Source organism: Magallana gigas, chromosome 8 (genome assembly GCF_963853765.1).
Source record: "Magallana gigas chromosome 8, xbMagGiga1.1, whole genome shotgun sequence".
Classification (NCBI taxonomy): Eukaryota; Metazoa; Mollusca; class Bivalvia; order Ostreida; family Ostreidae; genus Magallana; species Magallana gigas.
In genome coordinates this window covers 44,974,315-44,986,396 of record NC_088860.1, presented here as the reverse complement: position 1 = coordinate 44,986,396, position 12,082 = coordinate 44,974,315, and the positions used below count along the sequence as shown (strand labels likewise).

Genomic DNA, 12,082 nt, shown 5'->3' with positions numbered 1-12,082 from the left:
TGTGAATCCATAACTTCTCTTGGGATTATTCTGTCTGATCATAGATTTACACTACAACATGTTAGTTTTAATTTCAAAAATATTTTAAGAAAGTGTGACATGTTCCTATACGCTGTCTTGTAAAATTGGGATATGATTATCCTTTAAGCTTACATATTACACAACTTCCCCAAGCGTGTTAAGTAACGAGGATGATAAATATCAATAAAATGTCTCTTAAAATCGATGTCTTTAAACATATTCATTCTTTTTTAACATATTTCATCGACCGTTCTTATCTACAACCAGTAGAATATCAATTGAAAAAATGGCAAAGCAGTTTTCATATATTATTTTTATGCTTTGGTCTTTCTGCTTTTTGTCTTAATCATTTATGACTCTAAAATCACATATCTTATTCTATATTGAAATATTGGAACCAGGTAGAGCGCACTGACATTGTTAGATAAATCTTAAATTGGTGGGCGTAGTTGCATCACACGCAGTTAACGTGATTTACACACACTCTGTTCTCATTTTGATAATGCTGCTAACTTGGTTCTTGTTCGTACCTCTTCTTCAAGCTATCAATTATATGAAGGACTTTCTATTTGACAAATTTCTGGGTGTATTGTGAACGTTGTCAGGCATCATACCAAGGATATTGTGTCTCCACCAAAATAACAAATTTAGCCTACAAAAACAAATGTATGACAATATACAGATAATAAGATTATAATTCGTGGTGGCTCAATTTTTGAGGCATTCGTGGGTATATTAAGCCATATTCCACTAATTAAATACTTAGAAGCAAACTAATTATAAAAGATTAAGACTACTTCATTCTACTGAATCTAACTCGAAATTAAATGACTTTGTAGTTTTCTATAGGATGACAGTTAGAATTTAGAAGTTTGTTTGACAAAAATATTTGACAAACAACGAGTAAATATATGGATCTTTTTTCTATAGGAAACGGCATCTGTAAAAACTGAATGATTATCCTAAAGTTTAATTTAAGTTTCATATCTCAAACAAACTTATAACTCATATGGAGTACATGTAGTATAACGTAGTTATCATACATTATCGGACATTTTTAGTCAAATATTATTCAATTTTAATTCTGGATGATTTTGTGTTTTCATCAATATGGAAGAGTTCATGAACAAACAAAACGTAAAGCGTCAAAAATTAAGAAAAAAATGGTTAAAGAGGAACCATTCATTTTTTTTTATTTTGGACTTAACAAGTAAGATATAACATTACTCTTACTGTAAATAAAGTTGAAATAATAAGATTACTTCTAAGAAATAAGTAAAACATGAAATAAACCACTTAAGCAGGGAACACATGAGCATTAAGATAGTATGCAAGTGTTTTGTATGCTAGATTGGTTCTGTATTGCTATACCTGGGATCATTTAAATATCATAAAATCGAATGTTATTTTTTTCTCAAATTTGTATATATAAGTTATTTGTATTAGCTAGTGAATAGAGAGGTTTAGCAAACCGACGTGTACGCGTACGTGTACGTGTAACAGGGGATTCCCCCCGGAAATGTGCGCATTACGTCATCAATTTTGCTATTGACGAAATTCTACAAGTTGCTGTAAACGTGTGAAACAGCGAGTACCCGTAAGTGCAAACTTGTAGCTTATATTTTCTTTATTATTATATATTGTGATAAAAGTTTGTGTTTTCCCAAATCTTGGAGACTTATTACGAGATTTTTTACAAAAAACTTTATGTCTTTCATTGAAAATTTTGTTTTTATCGAGTGTTTAAAACACCTATCTCGTCTTTAATTATAGGCTTCTAAAACACACTGAGCTGTGACTAATCGTGTATAATTAACTTTTCAAATTACAGAAAAGAGTTATTAAATGTAAATAAAGTTATGTTAAATAGAAATAGCATAGCTTTTTAAGAGAGAGAGAGAGAGAGAGAGTTTTACAGTTAAACATGTCGGAGCGTAAAAAGCAAATACGATTTTCGGCGAATGATGATTTGTCACTTTTGAAAGAAGTGTTAGCAAAAAATCCATTTAAAAACCGGACGAAGTGGTCTGAAATTAGCGATACGGTCAGCAGGGGTAGCTTTGTTGTGGATGGCAGACGGGTCAGGGAAAGGACGAATCTAATGTTGGACCATCATAAGAAGAGCAATGCCGAAAGCAAGAAAAAGTAAAAACAAAATTAATTGAATATCAATGTAGTGTAGCTAAATCTTATTATAATTATACTATACTATAGAGTTCTCAAGTTAATTTCATGAATATGAATTTCTAAATAATTTTAATTGTATTTTAGCTGTAAATTAATTTTCATGACTTCGGTGCCGCATAATGTTTAAAAACTTAACAATAAATTCCGTTATGATTACAATACATGTATATGCATGAAGCACTAATCTAAGGTGTGTTGAGGAGGCAGGGGTAATTACACTGACGGAAAATTTAATTATAAAAGTTTATATGAACCAAATGTATACGTTCATTAAACCAAACCTACAAGAAAATCTAAAGATTACATGTGATCTATTTAGGTCAGGTGTTGTTGAAGAATATGACGAGAAAACGGCGTTATTAGACGACATTTTAGAATTAAAAGAGGAGGAAGAGAAAGTCAAGGAAACTGAAAAAGAAAAGAAGTCGGCGGATGATAAAAAAGGAAAGGATGTACGCAAAAGAGCTCTTGAAAATTTGAGCAAAGGTAAATAAAACAGAGAAAATATGGGCGTACCTTGAGCTTTATTTTAATGAGATAAATAACACCGAATCTTAAGTTAGATCTTGGAATAGAATTTAATTATTAATTTTCTCATGCCAACACTGTTCTAAAACTGTTTTACATGTTCTGTGTTTCGTTGCTTTCAGTATGATAAACTTTTCAACTTGTTTATTTTAGATGAAGAAGAAAACCAAACTCCAAAGAAAAGAACATCTTCTACAAATGTCATGGAATACTTACAAACAAAGGTCAACATTGAGAACGAAAATAAGAGAGAAGAGTTGAAGTTAAGGAGCAAGGAGCTTAGACTTGAAAGAGAAAGATTTGAGTTAGAGAGAGAAGAACGCAGGGAAAGAATAGAAACTGAGAAAAAAGAAAAAGATTTTATGTTACAACTTCTCGAGAAAGTATTGAATCAAAAATGATTTTCAAATAGGCTATGATGAGATAAAATTGTTTATTAATAAATATCAAATTTAACATAACGTTAATAAAACATGAATAAAATTAAATACTCCTGTCTCTCTCAATAACATGTAGCGTTTTTGTAAAAAGTCAACGATGCAGATATTCCTGTAGGGATGGGGGATTTAAACCGAAAAAGGAACCAGTTTCACTCCCATATAAGCATGTGTGGCAATTTGCAAGTAATGCAGCTACTTTATAGTATTTTCCGATGGGTTGAAGATAGAGTTTGTGGTTTTTTTTGTAATCAAGAAAAGCAAACAGATTCAAAAGTTTTCCGAAACCCCACTCCACACAAATTCTGACGCTTGACATGCGCTTGTTAAATCGCGCTTGGTTAGCTGATAGAACTGCACCTTTAAATGGGGGAATGATGTACGGGGTTAAGGGATATGCAGGATCTCCATATACACAGAAGACTTCGTTGTTCGGAGTAGTCATGTGTCGATGCATGTCAATTTCTACCCCACTTTCTCTTAACAGACCAGCATCGTGTCGTCTCCCCTCCACTGGTCCATAAAAGTGGGCAATGATTCCATTTGGGGCCATGATACTTTGAAATTTTAGGCCATGGACCCTTTTGTGACCATTATAAACAATTCGTTGATTATGTGCTGGGCGACATATTGGACGCACAGTTCCATCGATAAAACCCCAGCAATTTTCTAGAGGACTGTTTTTATTTTTAATAGCGGTTGCCATGACCTGGAGCTGATCAAGTGACAACCAGGGTCTGTCCAATGTATCGAGAAGATATGAATAGTTCTCGTAAATATAATCAAGACTTGTACTAAATATGTTTGACAGTTCGAATTTTGTTCTTCCAAATAGCGGTGATAAATCATCGAGACGATTTGGATATGCTAGCCGCCGAATTACAACGCACAACCCTTCCATTCCAGAACAAACTGTGCGATTATTGCATCGAAAAACCTGTGGGATTTCCAGCATGCATCTCAAATCATTTAATCCTCCTTTATCGAAACGAAATAAATGCTTACACTGAGTATCTGAAATGTCCTCTAACTGTAGAATAGATGGATATTTTTGGGATTGCACTGTGTCCAGTAGCAATAGATCATCATCATCTAAAATTGCTGCCAATGTCTTTGAATTGAGCGCCATATTGAACAAAATTGTTTATTAAAAAATGATTGGCTAACACATTCAAATTTATCCAATCATAAAGACGTTTGCATGTAAAATACTTAAACGTACACGTACACGTTAGAATTGCTAAACAAGAAAAAAAGAAAAAACGTGTACGTGTAATTCTAACTTGTAAGCTACACGTACAAGTACGCGTACACGTTGGTCTGCTAAACCTCTCTAATAATATCTAATTGTTAACTAAAACGCAACAGATTTCATGTTATTCGAAATTTGTAGGAAATTATAGTGCAAGCAATATAAGGTGTATTGAAAACACTATTACCTATTACTTGTCAACTTTGGCAAAGAAAGTATTAAAACGGGATACAGAACAGAATATTTCAGGTGTTAACGTATTGCGTTTAGATGGGTAACAACAATCACGCGCACCCCACCAACCCATGTCTGAATACAATTTAATATTATCTCTCTACAATGCAACACTTTAAATGCAATCGCGTCTATTTGCTTTAAACTCATTTGATTATAAGTTTCAAAACCTCAAAAATCAAGATCGTGTATTAAGTTAGTAACATGAACATGGGTTCTACAGTTTTGTATTTTGTGTTGTACTTGATTACCAATTTTCATAGTTTCTGCTGTTCATGCAACTTGTTTGTTAACAATAAACTTTGTTAACAAAACTGTTTTCCAAGGTCTAACATTACCTTTAACACTAATTAATATATATATATATATATATATATATATATATATATATATATATATATATATATATATATATATATATATATATATATATATATATATATATATTATATATATATATATATATATATATATATATATATATATATATATATATATATATATATATATATATATATAGATAAATAAAGCCTTGGTACAGCAAAAAACACTTAAATAAATAAAACAGAATGCGACAGTCCAAATTAAATAAATTGTTTACTGTTAGCGCTTTCAGCCATGTCGGCTCTTCAGACAGTTATACAAAATTGTATAACTGTCTGAAGAGCCGACATGGCTGAAAGCGCTAACAGTAAACAATTTATTTAATTTGGACTGTCGCATTCTGTTTTTTATATATATATATATATATATATATATATATATATATATATATATATATATATATATATATATATATATATATACACACAACATTTCACAGTTATTGTATTTGCGTTTTCATTTCAGTATAAATAGATGCATGTCTCTTTGCATAAGGGAGAAAAACTGAATTTGTTACTGCAGTTTTCATAATGAAGTTTCTAAGGACAATACATTTCATATATCTTGTTTTTGTATTGATCTTTATTCAAACCAAGGTAACCTAGATCTTAATATTTTATTTTGGTTATCTGCACTCCTGCAGAGAAAACCGCTTCAAAAACTCAATGTTTACTTCAAAGCTGCAATTGAAATTTTCATATCTGTGTCACTTGAAAATGTAATGAGTTATATTAAGACATGAATGCGGTAGGTCGATTTTTATTAGGCATCAACTGAGGTATTTAAAAAAAGATAAAGCTCTGATATATACTTCTTAAATTGTGTAGCCCTTTTATTCGTAGCCATACGGTCGAAGCAAACTACCGCAATAGATCATCAACGTTGTCGCTGTGTTGAATCAATGTTGCGAATTTAAATGGAAACGACAATGAAAAAAGTTTGAACATATGTTATAATTATACATCAAACCCTGGCCTCTTATCTCATTTATTTAACCAGATATTCAAATTATACGTCACTGTGTAAATCAAGAATGTTGCCTTTTTAAAACTGACAATTTTTTTTAATGAAAATGGCCAAATAAGGAAGTAGCTATGAAAGCAAAAAGTTTCCTTTATATTTATACACATGCAATAGAGGGCGAAAAAGAAAAAGCTGCTACAGATAGAAAAACAACATTAAGTATATCCCCGCAAAGTGTTTTTTTTTTTTGCGTATTACATGACGGATAATAACTTGTACAGGAATAAATAACATCAAGTTATTACACGGTATGTAATTCATATTTAATTTTTTATTTCAAATGGGTAGACAATGGCCTAAAATACTATGATAAACACATTGTTAGGCTTCAAAATCGTAAACAAACGGTTTCCTGAATGTTTATTTGCGCTGATAGATACATAATTACTACGAGGGATCATTGATCGTTTAATAAGTGCATGGACATTATTAAAAGGTCAATCTGATACCGTAAAGCGTTTAAAGCTGTTTTCCGCTTTGTTCTTTTAATTTGCAAAAAATAAACCTAAACATTCTTTAGGTTTTAGTATAACAATCTAATTTGCCTTAATCTGCTTCTGTATATCAGCAAGCAAGTTAGATTCTTATACTAAAACCTAAAGGAGGTTGAAGAGGTGTTTATCCGAATGCCCGTCAGATTGAAGACATAATTTGCAATTTTCTATGAAGCATAATTATGTTTTAATTGCGTAATTTTTCTTATTTTATGTTCATGTATGACAAATTTGTATTTATTTTCAAACCAAACAGTAAAAGGCATCGTTACAATTTAAGTGGAGCGTTTTTTTACTTTATCATTTCGATTTATAATGTTTTATATGCCTTTTTTAAAAATTTAAAATGTTGTTTAGTTATTCATGCAGGATATGAAGGTAGCGACATTTATCAAGAAATTTATTATCAGCGTTTGCAATGATAGTTTTCTTCAACCAACATTAATCATCAAAAGAAGCATTGTATTGTTTATATTTTCATTTAGTTTTTTTTTTAAATGAAATAATCGTAAAGTAACTAATTATTATTAATGTACATTAGTTTGTTAGATAAGGGATATCGCCAAGTCGTCTTTTATGGAAATAAGAGCCTTACATCATCATGATTATTTCGTGCGGTCTGCGATTTTTCTTTCGATAAGTTGCCGATCTTTCGAACGATTAACTGATTAGAATTAGATTGTGTATTTTTTTATTCATATCAGGTTCTACACAGCTGTGAATTACAACCAATTTCCGTAAAAAATGTAGAGCATCACATTAAGTGTATCAAAACATTATGTCGTTAAACCAAAACCAAAGTTTAAGTGCCAATCGTCAAGTAATAACAGTTATAAAGCCTTTACATTTGTGGCTTACGTTAACAAATATCACACCATACATGTTTTTACATACATGCTGAATACTGCATAGATCCATCAAATTACACTTTGTCAAGTGGACAAAATCAAAAGTTTTATTTTGAAAATGGTGGTGTTCGATTTTTATATGGACCATCTAGAATTCCCTTACCTCTGATTTGTTTAACTTGATGTCTTCTCTCTGTTTTACAGTCTACCAAATTATCTATCGTAGTTTAAGGTTGTCAGATAAAAGAAGAATAAATCCTTTATTATTAATTTACGAGTGATTCAATATCGGGAATCAAGTCGTTTTAAATAAAAGATTTAAAAATCTTGCACACAATGCATTCAACCTAACAATAGTTCAATTGCTCTAATTGACACACACGCGTGCAAAGAGCAGAATTAATATCGTACCTGTTATGCCTTGTACGCTGTTAAAAAGACAAGGTAAGCCTCGCTGGTTCCCGGTAAGAGTGGTTATATATTGTCGTAGCTGTATTATTTTAAATATTTGAGATAGGTATGTTTGCTACGGTGGTATGCAAAGTTAACATTTTAATTAACAGTGCAAGGATCTACAGGAACTAAAAAAGAAAGATGTAAGTGCGTACATTACTTCTATTTTACCGTAATTTTTTCAGTGTAATAAATGTAATGTTTTATAACATATTTGTATCAGTTCAATGTTTGAAATTGAGTATCGTTTTCAAAGACATGACTCATTGCGCGTGTTGGAATTTCCAATGCCGCCTTTGGTTTCATCAAAAGTTATTAACATTAATCTGACTTGTTTAAGTATTCTTCACCAGGCTTGTTCAACTTCATAAAAATCGTTCTAAAACTTGATGTTTGTACAGCCAATGTCTTGTTGCAATATTTCTTAACTTTTCAATACTTTAGAGTAAATGAATTCTAACCTTAAAGTTTAAAGTTCGTGACCCTACGTAAAAATGTCTCTTGGAATACTTTGTGAAAATAATTGCGCTCCAATCACTGTATATCTAATAATGGTTTTGACAAAATATATTTAAAAGGCTCCTTTGCAAAACCTTAAGCAATAAAAAGATTTGCAGATTTTTTTTAACAGGTTAAAGTAACGTCCATGATTTGATATATTGAATTCACGGGGTGATTTTCCTTTAGCTCTCAATTTATTTTTATAAAACCAAACTTTTAGTTTGATTTTTTGGTTCAACAGAAATGGCGACCTCCGACATTGAAATGTCGGACATCAACGTAGAGACACGAAATGGCGATCAACTGCATGGGTTAGTTTACAGTGTCTTAGTGTTATCATAACCATAAAGCATTAAACGGAATAAAAGGGTACACCAATAGCGCTTATTATTATTTTAGCTGTTAAACAAATAAGGTTGAAATAATGTTGACGATTAATTACGAATAATGATTTAATTACAGAACTGAGCAAAACACGTTTAAAAATCAACGTGAAAAATGTAAATGCTTATCAATTACAAATTAAAGTTAATTTGAATATCAGATCTGAACACAGTCCGGAGCTGTGGAACATTTTCCGAAAGGACAGGCTACCGGAAGAGTCCAAGTGGTGTGTGGGGTTCACAGACTCCTTCTTCAGGGGTTTCAAGTTCCTGTTTTACTTCTTCCTTTTTCTGGTGCTTATTGGGGGCGTTATCGCAAGTAGAGGTGGTCTCCAGATTTTAGCATCTTTACTCGGTGACCAAGAAAGAAGATTTCCAAATGTAAGTTAGAATATGTAAAGGTTTAAAGGAAGAGCAATTTATAGATCTACATGACCTCCCAACGTGTCTGATTGGTTTTTTTTTATTTTGTAAGTAGTATCTACAACTAAAGATTTCTTAAATGTTTATTGAAACGACATGTCAAGATTCATATCACTATTTAACAATTGAACTTGACATCTAGGAACTAGGTATGTTATTTTGTATATTTTAAATTTAGACCTAAGCTTAGAGACGCATGCAAAGTCCCTTAAATTAAGGAAATTATTTGTTTTACATATCTCAAATACTTAAAAAACCAAGATTACAGTTGTTGCATTTTTAGAATATCAGAAAAATGTCAATTCTTTTTTTTTTTCAGAGGACTGTGACACAAGACTTCATTTCGTATCTTTTTTTCTTCATAATCGCAGTACCAGATTTTTTCAAATTCATTCAGAGCGTTGCCCAATTCGTGTTTGGAAAAAGAGAGAGTCCTAAATGTGCACGGTTTTTAATGGTAATCAGTGATTGTTTGTCATTTAGGGTTGTATATCATTATAATATAATTAATTAATAACCACACTTAAAACTGCAACCAGATTAATTGAATAATCACGAAAACACGTTAAAGTATACGGTTGGAAAACACTGAGTAAAGGTAGAATCATTTACATTGTGAATCAGATTGAAATTTTATGTCCTTGTAGGTATTGCTGAGGGAAGCATTTCATCTCTTTGGCCTTGGATGTTTGCTTTTCAAGGTCATGCCTTACCTTGACCCACTTCAAACTTGTCTCGTGACCCTCTCAATTCCTGTCTTGCCATCAATAATAAACCTGGTGTCTTACTGTCATCGCAAGGCATGTGAACGTCCAAAAGGAATTAAAAAAATAGCAAACTTGGTAGGTTGCATTTTCCTGATTGCTACTTTTGGTATATTGATATTCTCAATTATTTCGGAGAAAAAAGACTGGACCATGGAAAAGGAACATAAAAATGTGGAACTTCTTGCATGGGTAGCAACGTCTGTTATTTTGCTGTCTACAAGATGGATTGAAACATATTCTTTTGTATGTAGGAAATTTATAGAATACAAAAAAGACAGACGGATCAGTGACAAAGGATATGTGACATCGCACATGTGTTCTAGTTTTCTAAGGATAATTTTATTGATTGTTCTCTTTCCAACTTTGTATTGTCCTGAAATTCGAGGAATTAATGAAACTTACAATGCGTTCATAAGTACGTCTTCCACCACTGCATCAGGGCTTCTATCCCTAAATTGCATTAATATATCAAAACTGATTTCAAATGATACCCATATAAATGTAAGCAGCACCGACCTTCAAAACATCACCGTTCTGTGCAAGGACGAAGGAATATCCTATCGGTTGGTCATTAATGCATACGTGGTCCATATTATCGCAGCATTTCTGACCACTCACTTTGGTGTGTTAGCTTGCAGACTTCGAATGCAAGTGGTTGGCTTTGCATTGCCACTGACCCTCGCTTCGCCACTGTACCTGGTCCTATTGATTATGTTCGATGAAATAGAAGTTGATTTTGCTCGCAATCTCCTTAATCTCAACGCCGAAAATAAATGGAAATTGGTCTTTGGATTTATGATTGGATGGGTAGGTCAGATTTGGGTTTGCAGACATGCATGGTTTAAAAATCGTCAGGATCGCTTGGAGTTTGTGCAAAAGTAAGTTAGTATTATATTAGCTTGGGAACATTTAAATATAAAAATTTAAGTTCATTCGATTTGCTGTTAAATATTTTTCTAACAAGGTTATGTGGTAAAACTAAAACTAAATGCGATTAAAGTTTTTAAGAATATATTTTTTTATAAAATGTTATTTTTGTTAACAATCTTTACAGACGAATATAATCAAATCTTATAAAAATAATACATCCAATAAAAGTTAAAATAATGACATTAATCATACTGATACTTGTAATGATAAACAATGCTATAACTATGCATGGTGTTTTCGAACAAATGTGTACAATTTATATGTATATAAACGAACCAAAGAGAATACAGTTGTCAAAATATGTAGATGCTAGCTGTCTATAAGGATCACCACTTCGTCCATTCACATACTCTATTGACAGCGCTGCCGGACGACTGGTCGATCTCTTCTCAGTAAATGTTTTACATGTATAATATAAATGCAAACAGTTTTTTTTTAGCGATAGGACAAAATATCAGTAAAATCAGTGTTTTGTACATGTACTTCAAACGCAGTTCAGAAGCGTAGTTTATCAGATTTGAAATGCGCCTTAAGACCCGATTGTTTTCAAAATTTTTAATCTACAATACATTATATACTTTTGAGTTTTAATTGCTATTAAGGATATTACAAAAATCAATGTCGCAGATTTTCTATTATTTTCTTAGTAAATTCTACAATAATTTCTTTATTATTAAATGAAAGATATATACCTAATAATCTTCAAATCTGTAATACATTTTAACATTCATAGATCTAATGTTTACTTACTTCTTTATCGTTATTCTGCATTCTGCCTACACTTCTACCTCCCATTCACTTAAATAAGAACTATTACAAAGTATATTTCTAAGTATACACTCTGTAATTAATATCAGATAATTGTTTATCTTCAACATCTGTCAGTTTACTGACAGATATGTTTTCTCATTGTTTAGCATAATGAATTTCAAACTGTTTTGAAAACTCATTCCTGTGACAAGGTTTTGTACTCCTTATCATTATATTTTTTTTATAGAATACATTTTTCCACACAAATAATCATATCCAGTGTGAAAATGAAATTCCATACTATTCACAAATTTTGTATTTGCATAATTTTATGTTCTCATCTTTTAACACAGAATATTAGTCTTGTATTCACATAAGCAATTAAATTTATTTTAAAAATATATCACAGTAGTAAAAATTTCTAAATGCTTAATATTAACATTCTCATCTAGTTGATTTTTAACATA

At 31.3% G+C, this 12,082-nt stretch overlaps 3 protein-coding genes across 4 annotated transcripts; 2 read left to right on the top strand and 1 right to left on the bottom strand.

Moving 5' to 3' along the window:
- The first annotated feature begins 1,477 nt into the window (after positions 1 to 1,477).
- LOC109617601 (uncharacterized) lies at positions 1,478 to 3,272 on the top strand. Its single transcript, XM_066070425.1, has 4 exons — positions 1,478 to 1,618; positions 1,940 to 2,166; positions 2,528 to 2,694; positions 2,890 to 3,272. The coding sequence occupies exons 2-4, from the start codon at positions 1,946 to 1,948 to the stop codon at positions 3,135 to 3,137; spliced, it is 636 nt and encodes a 211-aa protein (XP_065926497.1). The 5' UTR covers positions 1,478 to 1,618; positions 1,940 to 1,945; the 3' UTR covers positions 3,138 to 3,272.
- On the bottom strand, positions 3,262 to 4,302 carry LOC117689971 (uncharacterized). Its single transcript, XM_066068875.1, has one exon. It carries the CDS (start codon positions 4,300 to 4,302, stop codon positions 3,268 to 3,270), a length of 1,035 nt encoding a protein of 344 aa, XP_065924947.1. The 3' UTR covers positions 3,262 to 3,267.
- Positions 4,303 to 7,848: 3,546 nt separating this feature from the next.
- Positions 7,849 to 10,916, top strand: LOC136270749 (uncharacterized). Of its 2 annotated transcripts, none has more exons than XM_066069367.1 (5): positions 7,849 to 8,004; positions 8,604 to 8,673; positions 8,907 to 9,126; positions 9,488 to 9,625; positions 9,816 to 10,915. In XM_066069367.1, the coding sequence occupies exons 2-5, from the start codon at positions 8,606 to 8,608 to the stop codon at positions 10,815 to 10,817; spliced, it is 1,428 nt and encodes a 475-aa protein (XP_065925439.1). In that variant the 5' UTR covers positions 7,849 to 8,004; positions 8,604 to 8,605; the 3' UTR covers positions 10,818 to 10,915. The 2 variants fall into 2 exon arrangements, with proteins under 2 accessions (XP_065925439.1, XP_065925440.1); XM_066069368.1 differs by having other exon boundaries at positions 7,855 to 8,008; positions 9,816 to 10,916.
- The last annotated feature ends 1,166 nt before the right edge of the window (positions 10,917 to 12,082 follow it).